Raw genomic sequence first — 16,166 nt, forward strand, 5'->3', positions numbered from 1 at the left:
AGTGTAATCTGCTTCTCCTGAGATCATGTCCCAGGGAACCTGAACACAGTTCATCAAGACTTCTGTACTCGTCTCTCTTCAAGTCCTTTCACTCTGTGGTACCAGGACTCAGTCCCAGTGGACTTAGCAACTCTAAAAGGTGTCCCTGACACCTCAGCCCAGCAAGATTGGCTCCCTGATTCGAGTCCATCTTATCCCTAGGGAACAGGTAAAGACAGGACTCACTCACAAGATCTTAAAAGATAGAAACACACCTTATACTCAAAAGGGAAAAAAAAACCTAGACATTCAAATGAGCCAAAATATGAGGATTTGAAAAAAAATCTGTAAAATAATAATTTTTCAATATGCTGACAAGTTTATAGACAAAGTGTACATATTAGGTGAGAAGATTAAAATGTTTAGTGGGGAGATGAAAACTAGGAAAAAGAAAAAGTCTGGGATAAAAAATACAGTAGAAAAAGATTTAAACATTGAGTGGTTTCATAGCAAACATTTCAGTTGAGGAAAGAATTTATTACCCCAAGGCCAGGTTAAAAATTTTTAATCTTACACTAGAAAGAGAAAGGGGAGGAGGAAAAAGAGGGGAAAAGGAAGAGGAAAGGAAGATTAAAAAGAGCATAAGGGGAAAATGGAGAGGGAAGGGAGGAGGAAGAAGGAGAAGGAAGGGAAGATGATAATAGTCTATTTGCATATATATATATATATATATATATATATATATATGTCTACATAAAGACATGGTGTTAATAACCAAAGATAAATAGAAATAGAAAATCTTAAAAGCAGCCAGGGGAAAGGGAACTATTATGTAGAGACAAGTGACAGTCTGAAATATAGTTGACACTTCAGTAAAAGAATGCCGGTCAAAAGATAATTGTGACGTCTTGACAGGACTGAAAATACCCATCAATCCAGAATTCTGCATCCAGAGGACCAAATTCCAGAAACTGAAGAGAAAGGCAGTTTCAAACAAACAAAAGCTGAGGAAAGTTGTCAGCCTGCCCTGAAAGAAAGCTCCTCAGGGTGGAAGGAAACAACCCCCGGGAGAAATCTAGGCACCACACAAGATGAATATAAACCAAAGGGCAACACACTTTGATGTAGTCACTTGGTAAAGGTAGGACTAGCATTCTGCTTAGATCATCAGGTTGGCTTGGGGTTTGGGTTTGTATGTTTTGTTTTGTTTCTGTAGACCCAAATATGTATACTGCTTATAAGAGTCATACATTAGTTACAAATTATAGATAAGTTCATGTATACTGCTTATAAGAGTTATACATTAGTTGCAAATTATAGATAACTTCAAAGTAAAAGACTGGAAAATATATAACATTGCAAATACTAATAAAAGCCAAGTAAGGCAGTTACCTTAATCAGGCAAAGTAGACAGTTAGGCCCTAAGTGTTTATGACCTAAGAAAGGACATTTTGTATTTATAAAACAGTGAGTTCAGTAGGAGGAAGAATCCCCATAACATATGAGCGTATAGAGGCAGAGTTGCCAGAACTGTGGGTCAGCACATTAATCCACAGTACTCAGCAGCCTTGACGGATAGCATTGGTAGATAGTGTAGGCCTCTGCACCCAAGGACACAGTGTATGCTACTTTTCAGGGCCAGTGCACAGATGATTTCAATTGTTAAGTGACCCAAAGGAGTCACAAAACACTTGTCACTGTGTTCCAAAGAAACTGAATCTGAGCCGTGTATATTGTTTGACATTTTGGAATTACATGAAATTATTAGAAATCACCAATGTTTGCAAATTAAGTCACACACTTTTATATGACTCGTGAGTCAAAGTACTGAGTGACAGAACATACTGTGAATAAAAATGACTATGACTTGTGAGTTATGGCCAAAGTAGTGCTTAGGGGGGAGTGAAAGCTTTGCAGGAGTAGTTTGGAAAGAAGATTGAGACTCAATTAGAGCTTCCAACTTAAAAAACCAAAGAAGGAAGGAACCAAAGACAACCCAAGAAAGGGAGTGATATTTTAAAAAGGGAGTGGGAGAGAATCCAAGATGGCAGCAACCAGCACACACTGTATCTGAGGGGCAGAGGATCTGAAATTCCAAAATTGGTGAGTGGAGGGGCAGCTGAACCCAAAACAATGACATCGAGGCTTCTGGGGATTAAGGGGACAAACCCTGAACTGAAACCAACAGGATACAGGTCAGCTGCAGACTTCTCTTCCTCTTTGGACTTCTGGGGACTCAATTCCCAGATACTTCTCCTTTAAGGGGCGGAGGCAGCAGTGGAGGCAGCGCAGGTGCAGTGCACGCAGCTCCTAGCACAAAGCAGTGCTCACTGTTCCAAGCACAGAACTCCCTGCTTGAGATCTGAGACAGAGAATACTCAATCCCCAGGCATTTCCCCACAACAGGCCTCCCTTCTCCTTTCTTGGCGGAGGCTACAGAGGTGGCCCACAGCACCCAACACAGCACAATGCCCAGTCCACGCTGCCCACAGCTCCTAGCACAGAGCACAGAACCGGCGGCTCCACAAGGCCAACCAGGCCGGAAGCTCCCCAAGGCTTTCCAGAAGGCATCTGTGCCAGTGGCCTCCTAGTTCTGCTGCAGTGGCTGGACTCCCAGTGGACCACAACACCAGCCCCCAAGTTCTGCAGCAGCATAGGGATTCTTCAGACAGCATTATCAACACTGAAGCCCCTGCTCTGCGGGTCTACTAGTGAAGTCCAGGCAATCAATTCCTGGAGCCCAGACAGATCTGCATACCAGAACAACAGTATGACTGGAGTATAGACCACAGAGGTATTCAGGAAATCGGTGCAAACGCATTGCATCTGCAAACTGTGCCCATGAGCAATGCTAGCATCTGCACACCCTCCTGCACCTGCACCCCCACATTCCAAACATCTACACTCTCTAGCGCTCTCTCCTTCAAAACACACTTACACACACACACACACATGCTTCCTCCCCCGCAATTGCAATTCTGCGCACGCGGCTTTTCCTTCCTTAGGTACAGCTGAAACACCAACGCACACTCTCAAATCAGTGGACCTCTCTCATCTTCCTGAAGAATACTCCAGACACCAGAGAAAGACGGACCCAGTCTGAAGTACAGGCTCCAAGAATAAACAGTGAAGGTTACAGATAAGTAGATGGCCAGAGGTAGGCATAAGAACACACCCAACAAAAATTAGGACATCATGGCTCCACCAACAATCCCCAAAATCAATGGATATTTCAATTCATCGGAAACACAGGAAAATGACTTTAAAGCTATGCTTATGCAGTTATTAGAGGCACATAAAGAGGAAACAAACAAATAGCCATACAAATGGAGGCAAATAAAGAGGAAATGAACAAAGCTTTCAAAGAAACACAGGCAAATATAGCCAAACAAATAGAGGCACAAGTAGAGGGACAATTAGTGGCTTATAGAGAGGAAATGAACAAAAAAAAAAGAGAGAGAGAGAGAATCATCATAGAAAGACAATAATCTGCATTCAAATAGATGAAGGAAATGGCAAGGCACAAAAACAGAATTAGAAGCAATAAAGAAAACACAAACAGAGAAAATGATGGTGCTGGAGAACTTAGAGAAAAGATCAGGAGCCTCAAAGGTAAGCATCACCAATAGAATACAAGAGATGGAAGAGAGAATCTCTAGTGCTGAAGATACACTTGCCGAAATTGATTCTTCTCTCAAAGAAAAAGTAAAATCGGAAAAGTCCCAAACACAAAACATCCAAGAAATCAAGAATACCAAGAAAGATGAAATCTAAGAATAATAGGAATTAATGAAAAAGAAGATTCCAGTCTCCAAGTTCCAGAAAATATTTTTCAAGAAAATTATAGAAGAAAATTTTCCCAACTTAAAGAGATGTCCATAAACATACAAGAGGCCTACCAACTAGACTAGATCAGAAAAGAAACTCCTCACATCATATCATAGTCAAAACACTAATAAATCTACAAAACAAAGAAAAGACATTAAAGCATCAAGGGAAATGGGCCAAGTAATATATAAAGGTAGACCTATCAGAAACTATGAAAGCCAGAAGGGCATGGGCAGAAGTCATGCAGACTTTAAGGGACCATAGATGCCAACCCAGACTACTATACCCAGCAAAGCTTTCAGTCAACATAGATGGAGAAAACAAAGTATTCCATGACAAAACTAAATTTAAGCAATATCTACACAGCAAACCAGCCCTATAGAAGATACTAGAAGGAATACTCCAATCCAATGAAAACAACTACACCCAAGAAAACATCGGATACAGATATTTCTCAACAAAAATTAAACAAGGAATGAATCACAGTAGCACCACCAACTCCACAAAAAAGAAACTGACATTCATTGGTCACTATTATCTATCAGCATCAATGGATTCAACACTCCAATAAAAAGACACAGTCTAACAGAACGGTTGTAGAAACAGGATCCAACATTCTGCTGCATCCAAGAAACACATCTCTGCAACAAAGATAAACACTATCTCAGAGTAAAGGACTGGAAAAATGTTTTTCAGGCAAAGGACCCAGAAAACAAGCTGGGGTAGCTATCCTAATATCTAACAAAATAGACTTTCAACCAAAATAAATCAAAAAAGATGAGGAGGGGCACTTCATTCTCATCAAATGAAAAATCCACCAAGAGAACATTACAATTCTGAACATCTATGCCCCAATTACAAGAGCGCCTACATTTGTGAATAAAACATTATTAAAGCTGAAATCACACATCAATCCCAACTCCTTAATAGTGGGAGACTTCAACACTGTGCTCTCACCAAGGGACAGATCATCTATAAAGAAGCTGAATAGGGAAATAAAGGCACTTACAGAGGTCCTAAATCAAATGGACCTAATAGATGTCTACAGAACTTTTCACCCAAAATTCAAAAGATTATACCTTCTTTTCAGCACCTCATGGAACCTTCTCCAAAATAGACCATATAGTTGGTCACAAAGCAAGCTTCAGCAAATACAAGAAGATTAAAAAAATCTCTTGTATTCTGCCTGACCACTATGGACTAAAGCTGGACCTCAACAACAACAGAAATAGCAAAAAGCCTACACACACGGAAGCTGAACATCTCCCTACTCAATGACAGCTGGGTTAAGGAAGAAATAAAGAAAGAAATTAAAGAATTCCTAGAATTCAATGAAAATGAAGACACAATACACCCAAACTTATGGGACACAATGAAAGCAGTGCTGAGAGGAAAATTCATAGCACTAAGTGCCTTCAAGAAGAAATTTGGAACATCTCATACAAGCAACTTAATGGCCCACCTGAAAGTCCTAGGGAAAAAAAAAAGAAGAAAAAGAAGAAGCAGACACATCCAAGAGGAGTAGACTGGAAATAATCAAACTCAGGACTGAAATCAATGAATTAGAATCAAATAAAACTATTCAAAGAATCAATGAAACCAAGAGCTGGTTCTTTGAGAAAATCAACAAGATAGATAAACCCTTAGCCAAACTAACTAAAAGGCAGAAAGAAACTATCCAAATCAGAAAAATAATAAATGAAAAGGGAACATAACAACAGACATTGAAGAAATCCAAACAAGCATTAGGTCTTACTACAAAAGCCTATACGCCACAATATTTGAAAATCTAAAGGAAATGAAAATTTTTCTTGATTCCATTTACTAAAATTAAATCAAGATCAGGTAGGACATAGAAGCAGTCATCAAAAGTCTCCCTTCCAAAAAAAGCCTAGGGCCAGATGGTTTCAGTGCAGAGTTCTACCAAACCTTCAAGGAAGTGCTCACTCCAATTCTCTTCAAATTATTCCACAAAATAGAAATGGGAAGAACATTACCAAACTCATTCTATGAAGCCACAGTCACCTTGATACGTAAACCACACAAAGACCCAACCAAAAAAGAGAACTTCAGACCTATCTCTCTTATGAACATTGATGCAGAAATACTCAATAAAATACTGACAAACCGAATCCAAGAACATATAAAAGATATCATCCATGATGACCAAGTAGGCTTCATCGCAGGCATGCAGGGGTGATTTAATATATGGAAATCCATCAATGTAATCCATCATATAAACAAACTGAAGGAAAAAAAAACCACATGATCATCTCCGTAGGTGCTGAAAAAACATTTGACAAAGTCCAACACCCATTCATGTTTATAAAGTCTTGGAGAGATCAGGGATACAAGGCACAGACCTAAACATAGTAAAGGCGATATACAGCAAGCCTATAGCCAACATCAAACTGAATGGAGAGAAACTTAAATCAATCCCAACGAAATTAGGGACAAGGCAAGGCTGCCCACTCTCTCCATAGCTCTTCAACATAGTACTTGAAGTCCTAGCCAGAGCAATAATATAACTAAAGGAGATCAAGGGGATACAAATCGAAAAGGAAGAAGTGAAAGTATCACTATATACAGATGATATGATAGTATACATGAGTGACCCCAAAAATTCATCCAGAGAACTCCTTCAGCTGATAAACACCTTCAGCAAAGTGGCAGGATACAAAATTAACTCAAATCAGAAGCCCTCCCGTATACCAAAGACAAAAAGGCTAAGAAAGAAATTAGGAAAACAACACCCTTCACAATAGCCACTAATAACATAAAGCACCTTGGTGTGACTCTAATCAAGCAAATGAAAGACCTATTCGAAAAAAACTTCAAGTCTCTGAAAAAAGAAATTGAAGAAGATATCAGAAGACGGAAAGATCTGCCGTGCTCATGGGTCGGTAGGATTAACATAGTGAAAATGGCCATCCTGCCAAAAGCAATCTACAGATTCAATGCAATTCCCACCAAAATACCAACACAATTCTTTACAGAACTTAAAGAAAAATTCTCAACTTCATATGGAAAAACAACCCCAGAATTACCAAAACGATCCTGTACAACAACCAATCATCTGGAGGTATCTCCATCCCTGATCTCAAGCTGTACTACAGAGCAATAGTAATAAAAACTGCATGGTACTGGCATAGAAACAGAATGGTGGATCAATGAAATAGAATTGAAGACCCAGAAATAAACCCACACAAAGAAGCCAAAACCGTACAATGGAAAAAAGGTAGCATCTTCAACAAATGGTGCTGGTCTAACTGGATGTCTGCATGTAGAAAAATGCTAATAGATTCATATTTATCACCCTGCATAAAACTAAAGTCCAAGTGGATCAAAGACCTCAACATAAAATCAGACACACTAAATCGGTTAGAAGAAAAAGTAGGGAAGAGCCTAGAACTCATTGGTACAGATGACAACTTCTTGAACAGAACACCAACAGTACAGGCTCTAAGATCAACAATTAACAAATGGGACCTCATGAAACTGAAAAGCTTCTGTAAAGCAAAGGGCACTCATTGTCATCAGAACAAAATGACAGCCTACAGATGGGGAAAGGATCTTCACCAACCCTATATCTGACAGAGGACTAATATCCAGAATATATACAAAACTCAAGAAGTTTAAAAGCAACAAATCAAGTAATCAAATTAAAAAATGGGGTACAGAGCTAAAGAGAGAATTCTCTATAGAGGAATATAGAATGGCAGAGAAACACTTAAAGACATGCTCAACGTCCTTAGTCATCAGGAAGATGCAAATCAAATCGAACCTGAGATTTCACCTTAACCCATCAGAATGGCTAAGATCAAAAACTCAAGTGACAACACATGCTGGAGAGGATGTGGAGAAAGGGGAACCCTCCTCCATTGATGGTGGGAATGTAAACTTGTATAACCACTTTGGAAATCAATCTGGTGCTTTCTCAGACATTTAGGAATAGTGCTTCCTCAAGATCCCGCTATACTACTCTTAGCATATCCAAAATATGCTCAAGTATACAACAAGGACATTTCCTCAGTCATGTTCATAGCAGCTTTATTCATAATAGCCAGAATTTGGAGACAACCCAGATGTCCCTCAATGGAGGAATGGATACAGAAATTGTGGTACATTTACACAATGGAATACTACTCAGCAAGTAAAAACAAGGAAATCATAAACTTTGCGGGCAAATAATGGGAACTAGAAAAGATCATCCTGAGTGAGGTATCCCTAAAACAGAAAGATACACACGGTATATATTCACTTATAAGTGGTTACTAGATATATAATATAGAATAAACCTACAAAAATCTGTACACCTAAGGAAGGTGAGCTAGAAGGAAGACCCTGGGTAAGATGATCAATCCTCACTCAGAAAGGCAAGTGGGATGGACATTGGAAGAAGGAAGAAACAAGATAGGAGCCTACCACAGAGGGCCTCTGAAAGACTCTACCTAGCATTGTATCAAAGCAGATACTGAGACTAATAACCAAACTTTGGACAGAGTGCAGGGAATCTTACGAAAGAAGGGGGAGATAGAAAGACCTGGATAGGAAAGGAGTTCCACGAAGGTAGCAAAAAATCTGAGCACGGGGGTCTTTTCTGAGACTGATACTCCAACCAAGGACCATTCATGGATATAAGCTAGAACCCCTACTCAGATGTAGCCCATGGCAGCTCAGTGTCCAAGTGGGTACCCGAGTAAGGAGAACAGAGGATGTCTCTGACATGAACTCAGTGGCTGGCTCTTTGACCGCCTCCCCTGGATGAGGGAGCAGCCTTACCAGGCCACAGAGGAAGACAATGCAGCCAGTTCTGATATGACCTGATAGGCTAGGTTCAGATGGAAGGGGAGGAGGACCTCCCTTATCTGTGGACTTGGAGAGGGGCATAGGAGGAGATGAAGAAGGGGAAGGTGGGATTGGGAGGGGTTGAAGGAGGGGACTGCAGATGGCATACAAAGTGAATAAACTATAATTAATATAAAAAATAAAAATTTAATTTAAAAAAGGGAGTGAAAATGAGAACAGATAAAGAGTGGATCAGATCAGCAAAGACAAAAGTCATGGGTTTTTGTTTTTTGTTTTGTCCTTCGTGAAATAATTACAACTCTTTCTGGGCATGGTGGCACATGTCTGTAATCCCACATTTGGGGGAGGCTAAGGAGTTTGGCCAAGGACTAGGGTTGTAGCTCAGTAGTAGAGCATATGCCTAACACACATAAGGTCTTTGGTTCCCTTCCCAGCTCTACAAACACACGAGACTAAGTAGTCTAACCTGGGTTTACTCAAGGAAGAATGGGTAGAGGCAGAATTGAAATGCCATGCCTGTGCTGTCAGCACTGTACTAAGATGGTTGAGCCGTGTGTTCAGGGACAACTCAAGGGTTTGAATACAGCCCCCTGCCTCAGCTCATCTTTGCCCTCAGTCTCTCTAGCCCTGTGAGCTCATCCCAATGGTGGAAATTGTCAGCCACACTCTCCTCCTACTTTTTCTGCTTCCAGCTCCAAAAATGGAGCAGCTCTTATCCATACAAGCCTTCTCTGCTCACTCTGTGCCCGGATGTGACTTCGGGTGAGCCTATTGGTACAACTGTTTTTCACAGAATTGAAGCACACAGTGACAAAGAGGAAGATGACACCACTGAAGAAGATGAGGAAGAAACTGAAGAAACTGAAGAAACTGGTGGAGAGGAAGAAGAATCAGAAGGGGACGAGGAAGAGAGTCATGAACAAGCCTCCCCCACGCAAGCAGACATTGTCAAGTACATTGCTCTCGGGGACTTCAGTGCTCAGCAGGCCGGGGACCTGACATTTAAGGTAGGTGGGGCAGGTCTGCAGCACAGGCTGGCCGGGTGCACAGTGAGAAAAGGCTGTCTGTGTGCCTGTGTGACAGGGTCCCGAGAGGAAACCTTTCTTTACGATAACTGTAACATATGTAGCACTAATAGGAGGGTCTGGCATCAAAATTACCTCTTCTAAAGATTTTTTGAAATCGCCGTGGTTTTGATAACTCCTAAGCAGGGCAAATTCCTTAACTGTGATATGCATGAAATTACTTAGCTCGAGTAGCTCCTGTAGCGTGAGGCAACAGGCATGCTTCATGCTGTTAGAGGTACTTCTTCAGCTTCCTGGAACTGTGCTCATTACTTCACTCCCAGCATTTGGGAGGCAGAGACAGTCCACAACCAGCCTACTCTACAGAGAGTTCCAGGCCAGAAACCCAAACACACTGCAAAGGCATTTCTTCCAGTCAGTCATGCTTGATCTGTGCATGCATGAGTAGCAGGTGGGTGGAAAAGAACCTCAGGAGAGTGTTTCCTCAGCGCTGGAGAGCAAACTATCCTTACCTGATTGCCAAGCAAGCACTTCTCCTAAGTTAGCCTGGCCTTAGGCTCATGGTTCTTAAAGAAGCTTGCGACTTTCTGATATCAACAGGAATTGGAAATGTTAAAGAATATACTAAGCTTAGTCCTGGTAGCTATCAAATTTCAAAATTAAATAGCAAGTTAATAATACAAAATACAAGTTTATTATAAAACTAATACATTTACATTTTAGTTCATAGGATTAATTTTTTTAGTCCTAAAGAATTCCATCAATTTTAGACATAATGTATACTCTAAGAACTGATTTTCCCCAAGGATTCACATGCTGCCTCTGAAAGGTATTTTCCAAATAGAGACTCACAAATTCAAAATGTCTTATATAATAATCAAAGTGTTGGCATAAGTACAATGCCTTAAAAATGATAATGAAGGGGCTGGAGAGATAGCTCAGCAGTTAGGAGTACTTGCTGCTCTTATAGAGGACCTGGGTTTGGTTTCCAGCGCCCACATTGTGGCTCACAAACACCTGTAACGCCAGTTCCAGGGAACCCAGAGCTCTTTCTGACTTCCACTGGCACCACGCATTCTTGTGGTACACAGACATGCATGCAGGCAAAGAATTTAAACACACCAAAAAATTGAGAGAAGGGGTGCTTCTCATTTGAATATAAGCATCTCCTGTGTGTGTGTGTGTGTGTGTGTGTGTGTGTGTGCTAAGTAGCTGAATGAAGTGGTTCATTTATAGTTGCAGAGAGTCAGCAGTAGAGTGTTATGAACTTTTTTTGTTGTTATTTTTTTATTTTTTTATATATCAATCACAGTTTATTTACTTTGTATCCCAGCTGTAGCTCCCTCCCTCATTCCCTCCCAACCCCTCCCTCCCTCCATCATCTCCTCCCTGCCCCTCTCTAAGTCCACTGCTAGGAGAGGTCCTCCTCCCCTTCCCTCTGACCCTAGCTTATCAGGTCTCATCAGGACTGGCTTCCATGTCCTCGGGGCTGCTCCTCCCACGGGGGGTGGGGAACTTTTTAAAAATAAGCTCATTTTACCTTTGTAAAAAGATGTTTTAGAAGCATTTGTAATGAAATATTGTTCATGGTTATATAGTTTTTGTTCAGTTTCTACTTTGCTTTCATTTAAGAAAGGAGACATTCTCCATATAATTGAAAAAAAGCCTGATGGGTGGTGGCTGGCTAAGGATGCTGAAGGCGCCGAGGGTCTCATCCCCAGGACCTACTTGGAGGTTAGTCCTGATCGTTTACGCCTTTCCTGCTCACGTGTTTTTATTTTGACAGCAATGAGGTCTGGGGCTGTGATTCTGGTTTGCTTTTTGAGATAGAGAGCTGGCTTTACTTTTGTAGAGATGGTGAGTAGAGGAATGTGCACTTACCTTAGCCTGTCTCCCGGGACATGCTGTGAGCTCTGGGGCATCCCATCAAGGTGATGCTGAGGGTTAGTGCTGTTTTCAGGTATCGTCCACCTTAGTTTTTTAGAGAGGGTCTCTCGTTGGGTTGCTATGCAGGCCACCACATCCCAGGGATCTGCCTGTCTCAGCCTCCCCAGTGCCAGTGATCTTTGCAATCAGAAATTCTTTCAGAAGTGAGATGGAGAGCTGAAGAGCAGGTATCTGCTGCCGCCATCGTCCACACAGCCATCTTTGGATCTGATTCATTTCAACAATGTGCCATCATCTGAGAATGTATGTTTGACAGTGTTAGCCATATTCATCAAAACCAATCTCATTATTGTTTTATTTGCACTTATTATACTCCTCATTTCCTATTTAGAGCATCCTTACTGAATGTAACAGCTGTTATAATATTAATGAAGATATTACCCTTCAGACATTTGGGATTGATATTTTGTCTTTCTGCTTTGTGTATTTTTGTTAGCCAAATCTATCAGGCTTTTCAATTATGACTTTTGTTCTTATATTTGCTATTACTTCTGAAAAAGGTTTCCTCATTTCAAGATTATTTTCTTACAGTACTTTTACTGATTCTTTCCTTAATTTTTAATTCTTCTTCCTCCTCTTCCTCCTCCTCCTCCTTCTTCCTTCTTCTTCCTCCTTCTTCCTCCTTTTTCTTTCTTCTTCTTCTTCTTCTTTTCTTCTTCTCCTCTTGCATAGGATCTTGCCGTGGAGCACAGACTAGTCTAGAACTCATGATCCTCCTGACTCAGGTTTTCAAGTTCTGGAATTACCATGCCCGTCTGTCATTGTTTTCAATAGTGACGTTACCAAACATATATTGCAAGATCTACATACAAATCTCCTCATCCATGCTGAATCTTCCTTAAAGATAGAGGTCTTTTATTGGTTGATTTCGTATTGACTGAAAATCACTTTGTATGTCTACAATCTTCAGCCCTATAATAAGGAAGACACGCGAGAATCAAGTGAAGGCCTCAAGGAGGGCAGTGAAGAGGACGTGGAGGTGGAGGATGAAACTGCAGATGGAGCTGAAGTGAAGCAGAGGTATGAGGTGTGAGGGGCATCCGGGCAATTTAAAGAAGATGTGTGCATATTTGAGTGTGCGTGCATGCGCGAGTGTGTGAGTGTGTGTGTTGGATTATGGTATTAGTAAGACCTTTTCTAATACCTGCCATAGCTCCCAAATAATTAACACAGAGACCTATTAGATTTATTCGACAAACTTTATGAACTATGACTTATATTCACCTATTCTTACCCAATTGTGCTAGTCTGGCTACTTCCCAGCCACGTGCCCATTTGCCTGCCATTTAGACTCACCTTGGCCTTCTGCTGTAACCCCGTCCTCACATAGAACTACCCATGGTGACCTCCTCCTGGTACCCTCTCTCCTTCCCTACCTGAGGGCCCCTGACTGGGAACAGAAGTCCTGCCTCCTGTCCTCTCTGCCTAGCTATTGGTTAATCAGCTTCTGTATTAACCAATCAGAGATAATTGGGGAGCATCCTTTACACAACAGTGACACAGGAGATTCTTCATGGAAATGACAATGGCCATGTCAAGACTGCAACCAGATCTTGGAGTACAAAAATCAGGTTCTGAATACAAAGTGCACAAGACCATCCCACAACGTGTGTGTGTGTGTGTGTGTGTGTGTGTTTTATTTTTGATATTGGGTTTTTCTGGGGCCTGGGGTTAATTAGGCTAGGCTAGGTGGGCAAGGAGCCCCAGGCACCTTGCCGTCTCTACCTCATCAGCTCTCAGATTACTAATGCATAGCACCACACCTGGCTTTGTTGGCTCTAGGTGATAGAACTCAAGTCCTCACACTCGCACAGCAAACATTTTACCAACTAAACCATCTCCAGCCTCAAGTTTTTGGCTTAATTTTTACTATTATAAATAACACTTTCCTGAAATGGAAACTAGTTTTGCTACTTTAATTTTGTAATTATTTTGGGGCATTTAGTCCTAGTTTGGCTTCCTCAAAGAAGAAGACTGGGTAGTTTTCAGAGTTGGTAGGTGATTATGCATTTTGTTCTCTAACTCCCCGTTGAAATAGGCATCATGGGTCCCTGCACTGACCATGTTCCCTTTTCTCCCCAGAACTGATTCCCACTGGAGCGCTGTTCGGAAAGCTATCTCAGAGGTTGGTCTCCCCGTCACACGCTTTGTGTCTAATAATAGTTACGTGTTTGACAAGTAAGACACATGAGGTTTGTTTCTTAGTAGTTCAGACTGAATTCAGAGCAGAGTAGACACTGGAGGGCAGCAGAGATCCTAACAGGCGCGAGGTGCACAGAGCACAGAGCACGCCTGCTGTAGTGAGCCCGTGATCCAAACAGCATCTCTCAGTAGGTGCTTTTGCAAGAGGAGCAGAGAATCTCATCTGTGATATGACTTTAGAGCTTGGAATTACCCTGCGCTCCTATGTGAATTTCCTATCATTTGGGGATATTAAATGTCAGCTATTTGAAAAACAAAAACGATATCAGAGTAAGAAATTACCCATAATTCCATCACTGAGAAATTAGATAACACTGTGAAGAGTCTCCCAGCCCTATAAACCATCCGCATTAGCAATGTAGCTGTACTCTTTCCTCCCCTCCTTAGTTACTAGGCTGTGCTTGTGTGAGTGGGTGGGCAGGCGCTCACACACACAAAACATCTGTTGATTCTAAAGTGCACGTCAGGGCAGCATTCAGCATTTGTACAGTGGCCTGTGCTGTAGAAATTGACAAGAGTGGGGACATTTGGTGCAGGATGAACTTGAAGCAGCTGATTTAGAACCCAGAGCCCGGTACTCCGGTCACTGTGTGAGGTCAAAGTCCTTAGGAAAGACCAAGGTTTGTGATGAGTGCCACCCTCTAGGAATTTAGAGTTAGACTGCAGTATTTCTTACTTCAAAGTCTGTATGTTTTATAGTTCCCTTTTGGGGGTTACAATAGTGTTGAAGTATTACAGAGGAAAGGAGAGGAATGGAAACAAGTCTATTTCACTTTCCTCTCTTCAGCAGATAAGTACAGTTGATGTGTTAGCCACGATGGGAGCTATTCCTGCAGGGTTCCGGCCTTCCACACTCTCCCAGCTACTGGATGAAGGTAACACAGGGCTTTCAGCCTCTACACACTCGTAGCTAAGCAGTCAAGGCTGAAGCTGAACTTTTCTGTTCAACGTGTTCAAACAAGTTGAAGATACTAAATCTACAACCCCCTCCATGTGAGAGTGTGTGTGTGTGTGTGTGTGTGTGTGTGTGTGTGTGTGTGTGTGTAAGATCCTGTGCACACACATCCTGGGGCCAGAGGTTGATACCTCAACTGTCCCCTACCACATGTTTTTGAGGGAAGCGGTGGGGATCTCCTGCCTCTGTACCCCAGCACAGGGCCCACGGTGTGTCCCACTGCCCTGCTCTCGGCTTTTTTGCCTGGTTCTGAGGGAACCGAGAACTGAGCTCTGAGGAGAGAACTGAGGTCCTCAGGCTCACATGGCCTGTGCTTCACTGATTTGTCTCCCCAGTCCTGACTCTTCTTGAGGCTCATCTTCTCCTCATTCTTCCTAAGCAGTCAGGAAGCGGCTGTGTACGTGCTCTGGGCCCCAGCCCCTTTCCTTGTTTGACAAATATGATTTCTTAATTACTTGCCCTTTCCTGTATCTATAGCGGACCTTTCCTAGCCTTCCTCTGACGGGTACTTCCCATCAGTATTAGCAGGGCACCTAACCCTGCAGCCTTTAAGGGCCGGTTTCCAGGCCCCATCATCCTTCTTTGTAACAAGACTGTCCCACAGTGTTCTTCCTACCTGGCGATTCTGTTTCCTTGTCCATCCTAGGCTTTCCTGGTGCTTGACACCCTCTGTCTGCAAGCTTTTCTAAGAACCGTTAGTGGCAGGCTTCTCCTGTGTAGCTGAACTGTTCATCTCTTTTTGGAAGGGCTTCTTGAGCTTACCTCTGAGTTAGAGGCCAGTCTGGTATTTATATCTTTAAGTTCTGTGACAAACATATTGGTACATCTGTCTTGGCAACTGAGTTCTTATTAGCTTCTCAGAGACTTTTGCTAAACTTGTCATGTAACAGCAGGAATTTGGTTTTTGAATTTTAGGTCTCTTATTGTAAAAAAATAAAAATAAAAATAAAAACAAAAGGAATGTTGTTTTAGCAGGGAACCAGTTTCGGGCAAGCTACTTCTTGCAGCCGGAGCTCACGACATCACAGCTGGCCTTCAGAGATCTTGTGTGGGACGCTAAGGCAGGCACGGTAGGTGTCATTACTGTTGGTCAAATGAGAATGTCCTGTGTCTGTCCTGTGGCAAGCATGTAAAAAGCATGTAAACTCACAAATACATTGCAAAGAACACACTCTATTTCCGATATTTTATATTTCCGATGTTTTATAATTTGAATTTTGTGCCTCAACTTTTTCTTCCTCTTTTCTGTTTTTCTTCTCTCATTATAAAAGAAATAATTCTAAGTTTATATATTATTCATTCCTCTTTTTTTCATACAAGGTCTCACTATGTAGCTCTGACTACCCTGCATTTTTTTCCTAAAGTAGACTGTGGGGTGTGGGGGTGTTCTGGCTGCATATCTGTGTACCAGATTTTACCTG

General features: G+C 41.7%; 1 protein-coding gene across 5 annotated transcripts in view; it reads left to right on the top strand.

Annotated features, from left to right (window-relative positions):
• The window catches only part of Nphp1 (nephrocystin 1), a 51,652-nt gene that overhangs the window by 7,819 nt on the left and 27,667 nt on the right, over window positions 1-16,166 (top strand). For 2 of the 5 annotated variants that reach the window (XM_060372135.1, XM_060372140.1), the window contains exons 5-10: window positions 9,410-9,623; window positions 11,274-11,375; window positions 12,499-12,608; window positions 13,671-13,713; window positions 14,578-14,665; window positions 15,718-15,815. In XM_060372135.1, coding sequence (XP_060228118.1) covers window positions 9,410-9,623; window positions 11,274-11,375; window positions 12,499-12,608; window positions 13,671-13,713; window positions 14,578-14,665; window positions 15,718-15,815 — 655 coding nt within the window. The remainder of the gene's footprint in view (window positions 1-9,409; window positions 9,624-11,273; window positions 11,376-12,498; window positions 12,609-13,670; window positions 13,714-14,577; window positions 14,666-15,717; window positions 15,816-16,166) is intronic. The other 3 variants (XM_060372138.1, XM_060372137.1, XM_060372139.1) reach the window with 3 other exon arrangements.

The sequence above is a fragment of the Meriones unguiculatus genome, chromosome 18 (genome assembly GCF_030254825.1).
Source record: "Meriones unguiculatus strain TT.TT164.6M chromosome 18, Bangor_MerUng_6.1, whole genome shotgun sequence".
NCBI lineage: Eukaryota > Metazoa > Chordata > Mammalia > Rodentia > Muridae > Meriones > Meriones unguiculatus.